This window comes from Quercus lobata, chromosome 8 (assembly GCF_001633185.2).
Source record: "Quercus lobata isolate SW786 chromosome 8, ValleyOak3.0 Primary Assembly, whole genome shotgun sequence".
NCBI lineage: Eukaryota > Viridiplantae > Streptophyta > Magnoliopsida > Fagales > Fagaceae > Quercus > Quercus lobata.
The window spans coordinates 53,113,326-53,132,065 of NC_044911.1; the positions used below are offsets into that span (position 1 = coordinate 53,113,326).

Genomic DNA, 18,740 nt, shown 5'->3' on the forward strand with positions numbered 1-18,740 from the left:
GAAGGCCCAAGAAATTCATTAAATCACGTCACCCTATAAACAGAAGCGACATGTCGTATAAATGTAAGCGACATGCAGCTGATCTATCACATCGACGGGGAGAGAGAGAGAGAGAGAGAGAGATCTATTTCAACTAAAACGGCGACTCCGTGCTTTTCCTCCGTACAGAAACACACACGCACACACAGAGATTGTAGGAGACAGAGAGAGAGAGCTAGATCTCTACGGTGCCGTTCGGTTCTTCGCATCAATTCGGAGAATTTGCATTCTGCACCGACCGATCTCTCCTCATCCATTTCAACCTCTATCTCCATTCTCGGTCCGATCTAAGGTACGCCTTTTTTTTTTTTTTTTTTTTCTTCTCGTATTCTATAATATTGTGCTTCAATTTTGAATTACAGTTAATGTTTTTCAGCTCGAAATCTGTGGTCTGTTTGGTTCCTGAGAAAAAAAAAAAAAAAAAAAACGAAAGAAAACGAAAAAATGAAATTGAAAATTTGAATTGGTGATTTGTATAATTGAACCAAAATAATACAACACAAAACTGCTGTATTGAATTTTGTGAAATTAGCACTTGTACTCAGTTAATTGATAGTTAGTTAGGATAAGCATTAGAGTATTGTACATTGTTGGTTAAGTCTGTTGGGCTGTGAGGAGTTGTACTCTTCTGGTTCAGTTAGTTTAGCTGGGTCATGTAGTCAAGTATAAAAGACTGTGCTGAGATTGTAAAACTGATTCAAGGAATTAGAATTCCAATTTGTTTTGGAGGCCTTGTTCCCTCAAAGAACTACCAACTGAGTGAGTGAGTGAAGTGTTAAACAAAGTTTGGACGATCAAGATACAGCAATGGAAACGAATACCCGAAGGATAGAGGAACTGGGTACTAGTGTCAAGGTTATGCAGACTGCAATCGAGGAAAGGCTACCACTACCAGCAATACAAGGATCGGGACCACAGCAAGAAGTGCCCCTTCTTGGGGCAGAAATTGTGGAGCAACCAGAACAGCATGAGGTAGGTGTATTGATACCCAAACCCATTAAGCTGGAATTGCCAAGATTGGATTTTTAGGGCCGTGTAATTGTTTAGTTATTATAACGTACTTGAAGAAGAACAAGTCTTGACTCTTGAATGCTTCTTATCATTTAGATGATGAAGCACTTATTTGGTTTGACGATTGTGAGAGATCTTTGGATTCTTGGGAGACTTTTTTTTAGGCTAATCAAGTTAGATTTTGACCCTTCTTCATATGATAATCCTATGGAAGCGTTGACCAAATTGAGGCTTACCACAACTGTGGCAGCCTACAAAAGCCAATTGAAATATTGAGTAATAGAATTAGGAATTTAACTGAATCTCATAAGCTTAGCTGCTTCATGAGTGGGCTAAAGGATGAGGTTTGATTGGCAGCAAGGATGCAAAATCCAAGAACCTTGAGTGCTACCTTTGGAGCTAAAATTTTAAGAGGAATATTTTTCCACCTGTAGGAAAGCCTGTAAACCTTTGCAAGAAGTAATTGGCAAGCACCAATACTGGTCAAGTATGACCAGGGATGTACCTAGGTAAGGGGGCCCCTCCATCCCCCCATTTTTTTTATTTATAATAGAAGCGTAGTATATATATATATATACAAAGAAAGTTTGAAATTTTCCCAAAATATATATTATTGCCCCCCCTCCTCCCAAAAAATTTACAAATTAACCCATGAAATCCCACCAAAAAAAAAAAAATCCTTCATGGCTCCATACCTTTTCTCCAGCTCTACCAAGAACAACCACAATACAATAAAAAATCCTCAATTTTTACCCATTTGGTTTTTTCTAGCTCAGTATGCCCCTCTCACCTCTCATTCTTCCTCCACTCCACCAGTCACCTCCGTTAATCGATCCTCACCGCCGCACGCCAACAAGTCCCATAGGCATGGGTTGGAATAATTGTGTACGTGTCTCCATTTCTCCTGTATGGACTCATCACTCATGATTCTCATGAATTTCTGATCTCTCTTCTCTAATATCTATCCTTTGTGTGTGCATGTTGTCTCTGCGCTTTTATAGTTTTTATGAAAGCCTGTACCTGCCTCTCTCTGATATGATGATGATATCTCCTCTGAGTGAATGTGTTCTGTGATGAGTAACTAACGTGTTGATGTGTTAGGTCCTTAGTACAACACAACACTGCTGTATTGAATTTGTGTAATAAGCACTCATACTCAGTTAGTTGTTTGTTTGTTTGTTTTTTTGATAAGTTTTTATAAATTTTTTTGATAAGTGTTAGTTGTTAGTTAGTTAGGATAAGCATTAGAGTATTGTACTTTGTTAGTTAGTCTGTTGGGCTGTAATGAGTTGTACTCTTGTGGATCAGTTAGTTAGTTGGGTCATGTAATAAAGTATAAGACTCTGCTGAGACTGTAAAATTGATTCAAGGAATAAGCATGTAATTGTTTTGGAGGTTGATTCCCTTGAAAGGATCATTGGATGCCTAGTTCCCTCAAAGAACTACCAACTGAGTGATTGAGTTGTTAAGATCACTGAATCTTAACAGGTGATGCTACTTTACAAGTGCTGAAGAAGACACTTTTTAATGTAAATACACAGAGAATTTTACATAGTTAAAATTGAATGGTTTGAGTTACGCCAATTTGTTTGTGATTAAATTTTTTTTTTTTTTGAGAACAGATTAAAAAATATTTGGATGGCTGTCCCTCATTGTTTGATGTGGTGCATTTGGCGGGAGAAAAACAACCGGTGTTTTGAAGATTTTGAAAGGACTATAGCTGATTTAAAACTTTTCTTCTTTAAAACTCTATCGGATTGGATGTCTATCATAGGAAGTCATTCTATTTCTTCGGTCTATGATTTGATGGATGCTTGTAATTTATGTATTTGATTATGTTGGTCCCTGGTTGTATACTTCCTGTATACTCGGGTGACTCATTATTAAGTTCTTGAATAAAATTTCCTTTACTTACCCAAAGAAAAAAAAAAAAATTATTGAACTTTTTTTTTGGAGAAGTACTTGAGTTTGCTCATTTATATAATAGTAGCAGCGTTGCTGAATTAGATTAAGTTTTGGAACCATTTCATAGTATGTTTATGTTATGATATGTGGCTTTCCCTTTTGATTTTCTTTTGGTTATATATATATATATATATATATATTTGGTCAGACTTTTGGTTATATTTTAGTTTGTTAATTTTGCTTCTTTTATTTTTTTTATTTTTACGACATTGATGATCAAAATTAACTGATCATCTTAATGGGCCACAATTATTGAAGTGGAGGTCACTAGTTTGAAATTTCCCTCAAAAGAGAAAAAACTGAAAGAAAACTTAGCTTTAAAAAATATATTTATACATATATATATATAATTCAATAGTTATAATGGGTGTGGGGGAGTTTGAAGTTTGGATGTTTTCGTTGGAAACAACAAGAGGTGCTAGTTAAGCTATAAAGCTCCTGGCAAAAGAAAACTAAGCTTAATAAAGACTTAAGGTTGGCTTGACAGAAGTTCTTTAAGACCAATCAGCTCAGGCGTAGGCCATAATTTCTTTTATCAATGGCTTGACCAATTCTTTTGGGCCTTCTTTTTGTATTTGTAATGTCTTTTGACTTGTTTTGCATCACCCCTTCTTACAAAAGACTGTTATTGACTATTGCATTTGATGATCAAGTCAGTCTAAATACCTTCTATCATCTTGTTCTCCATTAGTGTTATCCCTAATCCTTCACAATCACAAGATCATTGGCTTCTTATCCTAGTAGTGGTTGTATCTTTTTTCTTCGATTTAAGTATTTTTTTGCTGTTTATAGTTATATGCTAGCCTTTCCCATTGGAAATTTTATATTCCTTGTGATTTTCCCCATATTTTGTAATAAGTTTTCTCCAAATTATCGCAATTTCTTCATTGAGATTATTGTTAAAACAATTTAAATTGATGGACTTGAGTGACATGCAGCCAGCTTTTATGGAAACAGAGTGGCAATCAAGGTTGGCCCATGACCAGTGGACAGCAGTCCCTGTATCTGGTTCAAGGCCACCGGCTCGCTACAAGGTGAATGAACTGAATTATATTGTTGGTTCTAGCTTAAGAAGAGATGGTGAGGTTGTGGGTTTAAACCTATTTTGTTCATTTGTAACCTACCAATAAAAAAAATATGTTGGTTTTAGTACTTTTTGAACCACTAAGGTTAAGCCTATTTTCATTTGACTATTATAAGTCCATGATCAGTGGCATATTTTTATGAAGCGTTTTACTCTTCATTATGGACCATATACTTATCATACTATCTTATCTTTTAACTTTAGCATGCTGCAGTGGCAGTTGATGAGAAACTGTACGTTGTTGGTGGGAGTCGTAATGGCCGGTACCTATCTGATGTTCAGGTATTAAATTTGCCCAATTGCCCATCCAGTTTTTCATATTAAACTTCAAGTCCCTTCTTGCGGGTCATTTGGTAAAGGGATAATTCTGCAGGTATTTGACCTTAAAAGTTTGGCATGGTCTAATCTAAAACTGAAACCAAATGCTGATAAATTTGAAGAGACAGGCTCACTGGATATTCTTCCAGCCATTTCGGGTCACAATGTGGTAAGAAATTAGATGCACATCGTCCACATGCATGTGTGTATTTCCCTTTTGTCTGACTTCCATCTTTTAGTCTAGCGATTCAACTTATTTTTAAGTAATTACTTATTTTAAGTATTCATTGTTTTGATAGGTTAACTGGGGAAATAAACTATTTCTTATTGGTGGGCATTCAAAGAAAGTAGCTGACAAAATAACAGGTTTGTATATTTAAGAGCCATATTGGCATTGGTAAGGGTTATCTGATTTTGAATCTTTTGATGCTGCTGTGCAATATTGTGTATTGTTTAGCCCCTTATTTGTGTAAATTTACTTGTTTTAGTGTTATTCATCGATCTTGAAACACATCTCTGTGGTGTTGTGGAGACCTCAGGAAAAGTTCCGGTAATTAACTGATTCTATTGGCTGCTAAGTTTACTTCTTCTCTTGTGCTTATGCTTTCTCAATTTGCCATCTAAACTTTCTTTTGTTATCTATTTATTTAGCAAGGAAAATAATTGAGTCTTTTGTTTCTGCTGGAGTTGATTTGATGTTCTGTGAATTTGATTGGCATGCTGATGGAGAATGTTCCAGGTAGCTCGTGGGGGACATTCTGCTACACTTGTTGGTTCTAGAGTGATAGTTTTTGGTGGAGAAGACAAGAGCAGGAGATTGTTGAATGATGTCTTCGTTCTTGATCTGGAGACAATGACTTGGGACATGGTGGAGGGAACGTAAGTGTCTACTCCTCATTTTTGGACGGCTACTTGTGTGCTTTCAGAAGATTCTTCATCACTTTCTTGTGTTTTGATAGGCAGACACCTCCAGCTCCCCGATTCGATCACACATCAGCAGTGCATGCAGAACGCTACCTTCTAATTTTTGGTGGTTGTTCTCATTCTATTTTCTTCAACAATCTGCATGTACTGGACTTGCAGACTGTAAGTTTTTTTTTTTTTTTGGCAGGATTTTTTACACTTATTTTTTGGGTCCAAATTGATATATAGACTCTTCCACCTTGAACTCCTGACCTTCCCACCACCTTGCTCTTACAAGAGAAGGAGGTGCCATTGGAGTTAGAGCTCATTGGCCGCTTTGATATATAGGCAGTAAACTGAGTATCTTTTTATTTTACTTTTTGGATAAAAGAAATGCTACTTTGCTTCCATTCTATATTAAGAAGTGTCTCACTAGGGTATAACGTATACTGCAGTTCATTTTTGGAATAAAAATGTGGTTCCTTGATGGTTAATATTTGCAACACCTATGAATACAAGTGTGCTAGAAAGTGTCGAGTTGCAAAAACATATTACTTGTATGCCTTTTGTCCTTAATATATCTGTTTTCCTGAATTATCCTATGTATCATAAAATTATGGCTTGTCGTGAGGTTATGCTAGGAATTCATCGAGTCTCTCAATCCACAGATTTTTTATTTTGATATAGAGGGGCATGTCCTATATTTTTTGAATCATGACCGATCTTTTGAACTAGACTATTGAAGGAAACCTCCCTTTCTGGATTTTCCATGGCCGTTGGATTGGACAAACACTATCACACACTATCACACAACAAACATGCAGATGTGCCCAGATTTTGGAAAGTTGTCCTATTTGACACTTAGGAAGTGTAGCAATGATGTCTATTAGCACATGTATTCAATTTCATGAATTCTATGTCAATGTCAAAGATTTATGCTTATAAAGGATCTAATTATTAAATTGCCAGTAATGGTTTCACATTTATAAAACTTTCCTAACTTTGCCATCAAATAGAGACCTCCATCCATTTAAAGATAACTTCATTTGATGGACTTTCAACACTGAGACACTTTGAAGAAGATTAAAATATTCCATCAATTTGTGCTTGTGATTGCTTTGGTCACTGTATGCCTGCCTTCTATCTTTTGCTTGGCTTTCTGTGGGATTCTAGAATTATTGTTGATATCATCATGTGGTATTTCTATGTCAAGCAGTTGATGTCGATGATGTATGTCAGACCTGTAGAAAGAATTATCAATCACCATGAGATTTAGTCATCAACATAATCAAGGGGGCCGTGCTCATTTCTGTTCCTTGAAATTAGTGCTTAGCAATTTAGTTACTTATTCTTCTGAGGAAGATTAAAATTTCATATTTTCTGTTAATACAAAGAGACAAGGATAAAATTTCATTCACCTACATTTGTTATATAGTAGGTTGGTTTTAATTTGCTTTGAAGCTCTTAATGGGTTGAAAGTTAACGTGGGTAAAAGTGGGATAGTGGCTGTTGGGGAAGTGGGTAATTTGGCTGCTCTAGCTAATATCTTTGCTGTAAAATTGGAAGTCTACCAATAACCTATTTGGGTATGCCTTTAGGGGCATCCTATAAGACAGCCTTGGTTTAGAATCCCATTTTGGAGAAGGTGGAAAGGACATTGTCGGGCTGGAAGAGACCATATCTATCTAAGGGAGGTAGCCTTACTCTGTCAAAGTCCACTCTTTCTAGTCTTCCCACTTAATTCTTGTCTTTATTCACCATTCTGAAGGTTGTGGCTGATAGAGTGGAGAAGATTTAGAGGAAGTTCTTATGTGGAGCTTTGGAGGAGGAGTTTAAATATTCTTTGGTTGCTTGGGACACGGTTTGTTCACCAGTTGATACTGGGGGTTGGGATTAGGAGGTTGGTGCATTTCAATCAAGCATTGCATGGTAAGCGGCTATGGTGGTATGGGGAGGATAAGGGAGGTTGGTGTACAAAGATAGGTAGGGGTACTCGTGGGTGCAGTTTTTGGTGGAGTATTCGATCTGCATTTGATATTTGGAAAATGGTGCTGGCTTGTTTGATGTGGCTTGTTTGGAAGGATAGTCATACTTTTGAAGACATGGAAAGCTCATTGGATCAATTGAAAGCTCTGTTTGTTCGTACTCTCTTTGATTGGTCCTGGGTTTGGGGTTTTACACAATGTTCTTCTGTTTTAGAATTTTAAGTTTACCTTAGATTTTCCTTTTGAGTCTTTTGTACTTCTATTCCCTCTGTGTTCATTATTGTGAACATAAGGTTTTACTTGGTTCTCAATAAACATTCATTACTTATAAAAAAAAACGAAAGAAAAAGAAGGGAAAAAACTTTTTTCAAGTATAGTTGAATCATTTACTGAAATCATACTATTATTTGTGCTTACCTACAGTGTTGCTAGATCTTTTAGTCTTTTTTCTGTCCCTTCTCTTATTTTTTATTCCCACTATGTTAGTGTGATAAGCTGTCATGTATTTGCAGATGGAATGGTCTCAACCGCTTGTTCAGGGTGATTTAGTGACTGCCAGGGCAGGTCATGCTGGTATAACCATTGATGAAAACTGGTACATAGTTGGTGGTGGAGATAACAAAAGTGGTATGTAGAATTATGTGCTTATCAAATATTATTCTGCATGCATTTGAACCCTTTTGTGCATTCATGGATGTATGGCTATTTATGTTTGCAGGTTGCCCTGAGACTCTAGTGTTAAATATGTCTAAGCTAGTTTGGTCAGAATTAACAAGTGTGAAGCAAAGGGATCCGCTTGCTAGTGAGGTCACCACTTTATTCCTTTTCTAACTTTTCTCTCCCATTGTAATGTCTTCTGATGTAAAATTGCATTTTCTCTAGCAGATTGAGATTGTTTGTTTGATAAAAACACCTAATGAGCAAAATTGGTATATGATTATAGTAGACTGGTGCTCATGTGGCAAAGTAGAGGGTTTTATGGGAGAGAGTGATTGATCTTATGTTTGGCTGGAGGAATTGGATGGGCAAACATTCTTCGGATATTTGGAATTTTGGCTCCGCTATGTTTGATGTGGACCATATGGCAGGAATGAAATAGACGTACGGTTGTGGATGTGGAGACTAGAGGGTACGGGAATCAGCTAATAGCCACCTTTGCATTCTATCTATTTGATTGGTCTTGTGCATGGGGTTTTATGGATAAATATTACTTTTCTTTTTTCTTAAGAGTCTTTGTTCTTTTTGTAATTTTTGTAATTCTTTAGGCTAATTTGTGTCAATTATGCATGAACTAGTCTCATTTTAATAAAATTATTCTTACCTTTAATAATAATAATAAAAAGTTTCTGACATTAGTTTTGGCGTTTACCATTGTTTCCTGGCGTGAACCTAAATTTTATTTATTTATTATGCACAACACTACTCGGGTTTCGTTAAGGAATCTATGGTTCTGCTTGAAGTGTGATGATGAATTGTTTAAAAAACTTATATCTATGTTAGGGTGGAGAGTCGGTAATGTCATGCCCCTTGTGCTTCATTTTATTTCATTAAGGGTTTCACCTTAGAGCACATGAATATGTTGATTTTTTACTTGATCAGTGATCATAAATGTGAAAACAGGGGCTCAGTGTGTGCTCGGCTATTATTGATGGAGAGATGTATTTGGTTGCCTTTGGTGGCTACAATGGGAAATACAGCAATGAGGTATGTATTGAAAGTTTAGTTTGAATGAATGCAAGTTCTCTCTGAAGATTAAATTTGTTTTGAGCGTATCAGCATGTATTGAAACGTAGTGTTGGTAATGTCAATTTTGAATATTATTTGTGCCTATGGCATCCCACCCCCTTCTGTGGGGTTTTGTTCCAAGGTTCAAATCCCCTCATTAACACTTAGAAACAAAAATTCACATCGCACCTAGTATAACTATTGGCTAATGTTGCATTACCCAATATCTTTTATTGGCTAAGTATATTGTCAAACCTATCATTGGATTATAAGATTTCCTCATTCCTGGCAGACTCGTCAAATAAGAGATTAAGAATCCTCTCATCTATAAATTGTTCAAAAATTTAGATGCTTATGTTTTTAAAATATACTAAGTGCAAAGATTTATGGATCGCATAAGGAATGACATCCAGTATTAAATCTGGTGTGCATGTTTAGCAAGGAGAGAATGTGTGATCTAATGGCGGGATCCACATTAATTGAATTTAAAGTTATTAAGTTGTTTAACTTTAAGGGCACGTTTGGTACACTGTAATGATTATTACATGGGAATAGGAATAAGTATTATAGGGAATATATTAAGTTGGAATGTAATAAGTATTACTATTCATTAATTTGGTGACCATTTTGAAATAGAATTCTGAATATGCATCCACAATTAAGTAGAGTATAAAAAGAAGACGTAATTAAATCATTTTTAAGTCAAATTTCCTAAAATACACTTATTTTAGGGTGTTCAAAATAGAGCTAATAATTAACAAGAAGGAAATTTTATTTTCTTTCCTTTTAAAGATGTGGCAACTAATGGTTTTTTAGGAAATTTTATTAAAAAGTTATTACATAAGGTGAAGGAATAGATATTTAGTACTTTTGATGAGGAATAACTTATTCCTCATTTTGAAGAATAGCTATTCATAAGGAATAACTATTCATTGTAATAAAAACATAACCAAACAACCGAATAGTTATGTCATAAGAATATCTATTACATTACAGTGTCTATTACAGTTTACTAAACGTACCCTAACAAAAGATGCACTAGGTGTAACTTAAGTTTTAACACACACACACACACGCACACACACATATGGGTCAAGATCAAATTCTATATTTTTGGATAAGTAAGATGAAGTTATATTTGGTGTAGCTCTTTGTTATATTTTAAAATTTACCATTGGATTATTTTTTCTCATTCTTAACAAGTTTGCCAAATTTCATGCTAATAAGAATGGTATTTACTATTTGATACATTAGCTCATGTTCTTTGTATGATTTTAAAATATAAAAACTTGAAATTTAAACATTTTATAGATGAGATATCTATTGATCTTTGATCATCTTGAAATTTTGCAATCATGAAGGGTAAATGTAATATAATGGTGGATTTTTTCAAAATTCTCACATTCAATAAAAAATTATTATGTGGTGTAACAAGCCAAAAGTTACATTGTGCAATTTCAACCCAACCCTATATGTATACACACACTTCCCTTAACTCATGTCCTCAAGGCTGTTTGAGAGATCTCTACCTCTGTTCTTACTAAAACTTGAGTACAGTACATAACTCATCAAATTTGTCCTCTTAAGGGTTAGTGGTGTGTGCACCTCATGAAGCGTCATTGTAAAATTGTTGATTTTCATTTAATACTATTTTAGCAATATGTAGTGTTCTAGACTATCATGACTAGTGAGATGACGATAGATGCTACACAATGTTTCTGTTTCACCTCAATCTAGAAAGGGTGGGAAAAGTCATATCACTCTGCTTTGGGATGTGGCACCTCAATGGCTCAACCTAATTGCTTCTTCTTCTTTTTTTTTTTTTTTTTTTTTTTTTTTTTTTATTTTTATTTTTTTAAGATGCATTTTTGTTGCTTGTAAGTCCGATTTACTGCAGATGCTTTGATTTTTAGGTACCGACTCTTAAACTGCAAATTCTGCTGATTTTTATTTCTACCTGGGTTTCAGTTATTTTCCTCTAGATTAGTCTAGCTGTAGGCACTAAATCCTAAAGCCTATGTGTCTGCTAATATTTATTACAAAGTTTTCAGTGTGAATTCTTGTCAAAAGTTCTGGATTTATTTCAGTTGTTGCAATCTAAGTCTGTCCTATGCTTTCTGTGCCTGCCCCTTTTATTCCTAGGTTTTTATTATGAAACCCAAACCTAGGGACTCATCACGTCCCAAGATTTTCCAGTCACCAGCAGCGGCTGCAGCTGCAGCTTCTGTTACTGCTGCATATGCTTTATCCAAAGCAGAAAAGTTAGATTTCACCAAAGCAGAAGATCCAAGCTCCAAGGGAGCTGAAAACAGTATTTCTGAAAAGGATGTCACAAATGGTGTTAAGGCCATTAGAGAAGAGAAAAATGTGTTGGAACTGTCACTTGCAGAAGTCAGAGCAGAAAATACTAGGATCAAGGGACAGATTGATGAGAAAAATGGTACTCTTTCTGAGTTGTCCAAGGTATGCTTTTTATGATTTAGTGCCACTTAAGGTGATTTTCCATTGGTCAGCTGTTTAAAACTCATGGTTTCAACCATATTCATTCAGGAACTCCTTTCTGTCCAAGGTCAACTTGGAGCTGAGAGATCAAGATGCTTTAAGCTGGAGGTCTCCCTTTCTCTCATTCCTTTTGTCATTTTTTAATCTGTTGTTCCTTTGTTGACTAACTGGGTCACTGACTAAATTTATTTGGTATTGGTGATGTCCAGGCACAAATCTCAGAACTGCATAAGATGCTGGAATCAATGCAGTCCATAGAGAATGAGGTACAAGAGCTTCGGACGCAAAAGTCTGCATTTGAACGGAATATAGAGCTAGCTTCAGCAGTCCAGAAGCAAGGTTCAGGTGGTGTTTGGCGATGGATAGCTGGGGGAAATGGCAGTGCATAAAGGTTGAAGGTTGGTGCCTAGAAATTAAATCTGGGAGCAATTCGATTTATCATTAGCCATAGCTTTTTTCAAGCAAATATATGATCTTAAGCTTAGGCAGATTATAGCAGTTGCAATTTTGAGAACTAATGGTGAAATTCAATCATGGTCAACAAGCATAATCTTGGAAATGCTTGCAACGTTTGACCATTGTTAAGATCTTCTAATGGAGACGAAACTAAACTTGATACAAGAAATATAGTCTATGTTCTATGTTCTTTTTTCTTTTAAAATTCTTGGAATCCACAATCTGTTCATTTTTTTTTCTCTCACTTTCTAATTTTTATTCATATGTGTTCCTTGTGTATGTGATGGTGACAGTCACTCATTTTACCCTTTCATTAGTTTTTGTACTTAGTTCAATTGATTTGTATCAGTTACAAGATTCTTCTGGCTTGGCAATGAATTCTTACATATTCTGGAATTTCATTACTCATCTTGGTAGAATTTGTTCATTGATCTAATATATGCTGAATAAGTTTCACCTGAAGGTATAACAATTCATATTAATTAGTTGTGGTATCTATGTATGTAATTTGGAAGAAGATCTCCTACATCATGGTCCTTTTGCATGCTATCCTTTATTTTTTCCTCTTAAAAAAAAAAAAAAAAAATCTTCTAATAGGCTAGGCACTACTACTTCTTCTTCTTCTTCTTCTTCTTCTTCTTCTTCTTTTTTTGATAGGAGGCACTAGTTCTTTTAATTGCATATATATAATATTTAAAAACTGAAGTGTAGTATTTATTGTTTCTACACTCCCAATAAGTCTCATCAATTAATAAATAATTAAATAATTAAATGATTTAATTTAATTATTTTGTCTAAATCTATTACACATGAAGTCATTTAAACTTTATTTTTTAAAAATATATTAATCAAATAATAAGGTCTTTTAAATAATGCATCTTGTGAGTGTTCTTATTCAAATTATTAATAGTAAAAAAAAACATTTAAATGATATCATTATTGGTTTGTTTCACATCAACAACATATCTAACAAATTCATAATTATTTTTTAGTGTCTGTTGAGACACATCATCGTAGTATTTGGTCAACTTTGGTCGATTTGTGTTAATTCGGTTCATTTTGGTCCATTTCAACTTTAAAATCTACTTGTAAATAATTAAATGAGTTAATTTAATTATTTTGTTCAAATCTATTAGTACATGAAGTTATTTAAACGTTTTTTGAACTAATATTAATCAAACAATAAGATCTTTTAAATAATGTAGCTTATGAATGTTTTTATTTAAATTTCAAATAGTTCAAATTAACCAACCAATTATGGTATATATATATTTTTTTAAAATCCCTTTAATAACAGCTTGATCATTTATATAAAATAATATTATAATTATGTAATTTAAATTTTTATTTATTAAATTACGTTTTTTATATATATCACTAGGTATTGTTGTCAAATGTAAAATATATTATATGTTTCATTACATATAACTTATAAAAATAGAAAATACATTTAAGAGAGAGTTTGGATTGCACTGAAATGAAATTTCAGCGCGTTTGTGTCTTTGTCAATGGGTCCCGTTCACTGTTCATGGGATCCACAAGTTGTCTAATTCAACAAAATTTTCATTAAAACTGGGTCCTACGGCACTATTTACATATTTAAAAATGATTTTGCTATAATGTTTTCAGTTTTCAACAATAAACGTTATTCAAATAGACTCTAAATAATACATGCACTATTTAACCTACAAATTTTAGATTTTATTCTAGTAAAATAATTATATACTACATTTTCTAGCTTACAACTAGTTTTGTTATAAGAGTCATGTCTTCCCAATTAAGCAATAGCCTCGCCATAATGGTTTCTGCAAAATGAGATATGTGTCTATGAGTTATGACAATTCTATGCCAAATGGAAGAAAATATTACCTCTCATTATAATGGTATGCCTCATATAATACAGAATATTAAAGACTGAACATCATGCTGGCAATGACATATTATTCAAACAACAGAGTTAATATTCTCAACCATCAAAAACTATAATAATCTGTTACTAATAACTGGTCCTATGCTGTTCTAAATTCGAACCATCTCACATTTGGGAACATTAGGGGCAAATGAAGTTGTTTTAACTTTATAACAGTCCATTACACAAAATGACCTTTGAAAGGCCTATATATCTTCTAGACTGCTGAAGATGTAGTGATTGAGCACTTCATTTCTTGAAGCTCTCTTATTTAGGTTCCAACAGCAAAGGAAATCAAAAAGTGGAGAATTTTTTTACAACTTGGAGATAAGTTGTTGTTTGCTTTGTGAAACCAGATCCTTTCTTAAGATGTTGCCTGCAGCTGATCTTGGAATAGCACTAGTGAAACTAACTCTTCTTACTTTCTTGTATGGAGCCACCTGAAATTTCCATATACACAAATTAGGGGGGAAAAAAGAGAGTTCAGCAATGGCTACTGAGTAAAGAGGACAGAGTTAGAGCCATGACAAACCTGGCTGGCTACGAAATGAATTACTTGGTCTTCTGTGAGTTCAGAACCAACTGCTTTTACCACGTGTTGTTGAAATTTTAAAATACTCGCAAGTGTACGAACCGTACCGAAGTATAGTTGGACAAGAACGAGGTCGAACCCACAGGGACTTGTATGAATGTAGGAAAATTAATTAAACCTTAACCAAATTAATCCTAATCTAGGTTAAATAAAAATTGGTTGGTTGCAATAAAATAAACTAAGCAAATAATTAAACTAAGCAAAGATATAAAGCAATAAAAAGATGTAAACAATTAAGAGAAATGAATTAAGGTTTTGGAATCCGCCTTGTAAGTCATATCAGCATATATTTATGATCATTAATTTTTCCCAACTCACTACATGATAATCTAGAAATCAATCTTGTTATCATGGAAAATATCATCATTTAAACCCTTATTTTAAAAATCAAAAGCATGTTCTTCTTTGCTTCTTAAGTATAAAACCAAATCATCAATTGTATCCGTAGCCAAACAAATCACAAGATATATCCAATTCTAAAAATCAAATCATAAATTGTATCCATTGACAGACAAATCACAAGAGATATCTAATTTTATAATCAAGAATTAATAAACCAAGCATTCAATTAATTAAGACAAATCCTAAATCATGAGAAAAACATGATTGAACTCATATCTAGATTTCCATCTTAGTCAATTGATATGAAGCAAGAACAATTTAAATCATTAAAGAACAACTATTGTGGGAAAAATCAAATCACATAAATATAACTGATAATCCTTAACAAGGTTTCATCCTCAACCCTAATTATAAATTTAGCTACTCATAGTAATTGAAAGAAAACACAAAAATAAAACACTAAACATTAAACTAGAAAAATAAAATAAAACTAACTGTCATAGAAGAAAACCAAAGAAGTAGCCGCACTCTCTATACATTCAGCCCTCAGCCTTAGCACTAGCCTCTGCCTCTGCCTCAGCCTCCCTGAATTTTGCCCTAAAGAGTCCTTAAATAGGTCAAGGAATCCTATTACAAGTTGAATTTCCGTTTAGAGAAAATCCCAGATTTTTAGGCTTCATTTAACCGACAGTTTTGGCCCATTTAACTTCAGAATTTGGACTTTTGGTAAACTAAAAAGTTGTAGCCCTTTAAGTTAACGTTCCAGCCCAACTTGAATCATCTCGATTGGACATCTGAGCCGAAAGTTATACCAAAAATACTAACTGATGTGCAGTCTGGAATCCTAATCCGAATTGGACTTGGATTTGGCGCAAATTTCCTTTGATTCCTTACTCCAATTGGACTTAAATTTAATTGGGTTGGTCTTTTCTTGAATTAATGCCTGGCTGGATGTAAGTTGGCCTGATTCAATTGGCCTAGCCCCACTTTGCATGTAAAGCCCTTGTTACCTACAACACAAAGATATTATATAATCAGTCATATAATCAGTCACAAAATAACATAAAAGTAAGGCTAAATATGTAGATATGTGAGTACTTTATTGTATATATTTCATGCACATCACCACGTATGCCATTGGTATCTGCCCTGCTTCATCATCTTCAACACTGCATTTTTTTTTGGTTAGAGAGAGAGAGAGAGAGAGAGCTAGAGTGAGAGAGAAGTGTTAAAGGTAACACACGGTATTACTGCTGCATCCATAATAGTGGGATGACTCAAAAGTATTGCTTCCAATTCTGCTGGAGCCACCTGCATACACATTGAGCACCGATCAAGTAATTAGTTTACTATCTCGTGTTGTGCAATAATTATTTTATGCTTTTGAGAATAAAAATCCTCTGTCTCACTCTGAGTATTCCACTTTATGTTCAATCATTTAGAGCGTGTCGCACTTTTTTTTATATTATTTTTTATTATAAAATAATTGAAATTAACCCTGTTTGTATTTGTGCTTAGTACCATATATTTAGTTCATAGCCAGTCTCAAACCTGGATAAAGGAGGAGGGTTGTGATAGGTTGACAATTCAAACTAAAATTTAGTCATTCTCTTATTATATGGATCCAATATGGATAAACATTGGGGCTCTTTCTAGAATTAATATGACTGGCCCATTTTAATCTATTGAGGATACATAATTGACTCCATATTTTGAGGTAAGGCTATGTTATTATTATTGTTATAAAATAATTGAAATTTGAAAAAAAATCAAAAGGTTGGACACTAACAATGAGATAAAGAATTATTATTAATTGATCTGATAATAAATGCATCATTCTTCTCACAGCATGTGAATCCCACATGATACACATTGTAAGAAGGAGGATCCATATATCAGATGTATGAAATACCTTTTCAAAGTTTGGATTAGTTAAAATTTAAAAACACTAAATTTGTGCTAAAATTTCAAGTTACCTGATACCCATTATGTTTGATGAGCTCCTTAATCCTATCCACAAAATAAATCCATCCCCATCAATATAACAAAGATCTCCTGTTTTCAACCACCCATTAGAGTCAATTGTTGCTGAAGTAGCTTCCACATTTCCCAAATAACCTTTCATAATAGTAAGGCTCTTTAGCCACAGCTCTCCTTCCCTATATGGTGGCAAAGCCTTTCCAGTTTCAATATCCACCACCTTAGCACAGAAGCTTGGAACCAACCTTCCTGCTGACCCCGAACGAGCTTTAGCATCATTGTCTGACACAAAAAATGTCGCTGCTACACAGCTTTCTGTTAGTCCATATCCTTGCCTTATCTCCACCCATGGAAACCTCTCTCTGAACCCATCACCCAGTTCTTTGCTCAAAGGTGCTGCCCCTGAGCCCACCCTTCTCAACGAAGATAACTCAGACTTAAACCCTGCTTTGCTTGTGTACTTTACTAGCCCAAGTATCACTGGTGGCACAGCAGGTATGTTACTAACTTTGTGTGCTTTAATTGCGTGAAGCATAGCTTGGAACTCAAACTTTTGCATCAAAACCGTAGTGGTTCCCGAACAAAACAATCCTAGTGCAAAAAACGCAAGCCCGTAGATGGGAAACGTAGGAATGAAACACAAAAACACGTCGTTTTGAGCTGAGGTTACGTCCACAGACCATCTCAGTAATGTCATAACGGCAATGAAATTTGCATGCGTTAGAATTACACCTGTTAAAATAAAAGAAAAAAAAATTTAGAGAGCAGAAAGAAATTTGCATGAGTTAGAATTACACCAGTTAAAATAAAAGAAGATAAAAGATTTAGAGGAAAAAAAAGGATTTACATGATTTGCACGTACATAACCAAAAACTTTTTGTGATTACATTTTTACTGTTCTAAATTGTGTATTACCAAAACCCAATATAACACATATAATTATATACATAATTAATAAGGCATATTAGCCATTGATTAAGCAAGGAAATTGATATGCGTTGATTCCTTGATTCTGGACATAATAAAGATACATGACTAAGATACATATACAGTAACATATAAAGGACAAATATAATACTAAGTCATAGTGCATATACAGTAATACAAACGATACCTTTGCTTGTCCCAGTAGTCCCAGAAGAGTATAGTATAGCTGCTGTGTCTCACTGAGCCAACTTGGGTTGTGGAAACTCTGACTGATCACAGCATTCAATCAACTCTTCAATGGACAAAGAATCGTTGTTGGGATTTCTTGAAGTTAAAATAATAGGCACCCCAGTTGGGACTAATTTGTGAAGCTCTTCAGGTGCTGAAATAGCTAGCTTGACTCTCGAGTCACGTACTTGCTTGACTATTTCTGACTTGGTGTTAAGTGGATTGGCTGTGGTTAGTATTGCACCAATTGAGAACACAGCAAGACATATGGTTGGATACAAGAGCGAGTTTGGTGACAAGACAAACACCACGTCACCTTTCGGACCCCAAGAGCATGGTACAAACCTGAAGCAAGTGAACGAATTGATCTTTGGAGTTGTGTATAGGTGACTTGTTGATTAGTGGAAGAGTCAATGAGTGCAATTTGTGACTCTGCTTGGTGGGGATGTGGGAATTGTGATAACACATATGTGGCAGTGTCAAGGTCTGGCATAGTGGGGATTTGTTGGTGTTCATCAAGTTTATCAAGGGAATGGTAGATTCCGGATTGTGGGTCGAACCCACTTTTCGGAACATGTGGCGGTTGAGGGTTGCCGGAGACTACTTTGGTGGTGGTGTTCCATGCCTCTTCTGCTGACATTTCTTGATGAATTTGCTAAGCTGTAGGAAATGTGCTCAGACAAAACCTTGGGGACAAACTAATGTTAATTGTTGTGGGTTATAAATGGAAAAAATATAGTACTAAAAAAAATTACACTTCACCAAAACTATAAT

The 18,740-nt window shown here is 34.7% G+C and overlaps 1 protein-coding gene and 1 pseudogene across 2 annotated transcripts; one reads left to right on the top strand and one right to left on the bottom strand.

Annotated features, from left to right (window-relative positions):
- Positions 1-75: 75 nt before the first annotated feature.
- On the top strand, positions 76-12,396 carry LOC115955830 (acyl-CoA-binding domain-containing protein 6). Of its 2 annotated transcripts, none has more exons than XM_031074192.1 (14): positions 76-331; positions 3,954-4,049; positions 4,304-4,381; positions 4,473-4,586; positions 4,717-4,783; positions 4,906-4,967; positions 5,157-5,296; positions 5,377-5,503; positions 7,818-7,932; positions 8,024-8,112; positions 8,926-9,009; positions 11,173-11,493; positions 11,581-11,640; positions 11,742-12,396. In XM_031074192.1, the coding sequence occupies exons 2-14, from the start codon at positions 3,963-3,965 to the stop codon at positions 11,919-11,921; spliced, it is 1,524 nt and encodes a 507-aa protein (XP_030930052.1). In that variant the 5' UTR covers positions 76-331; positions 3,954-3,962; the 3' UTR covers positions 11,922-12,396. The 2 variants fall into 2 exon arrangements, with proteins under 2 accessions (XP_030930052.1, XP_030930051.1); XM_031074191.1 differs by lacking the exon at positions 76-331 and adding an exon at positions 592-1,011 and having other exon boundaries at positions 11,742-12,384.
- Positions 12,397-14,211: 1,815 nt separating this feature from the next.
- LOC115955206 lies at positions 14,212-18,606 on the bottom strand (annotated as a pseudogene).
- Between the last annotated feature and the right edge of the window lie 134 nt (positions 18,607-18,740).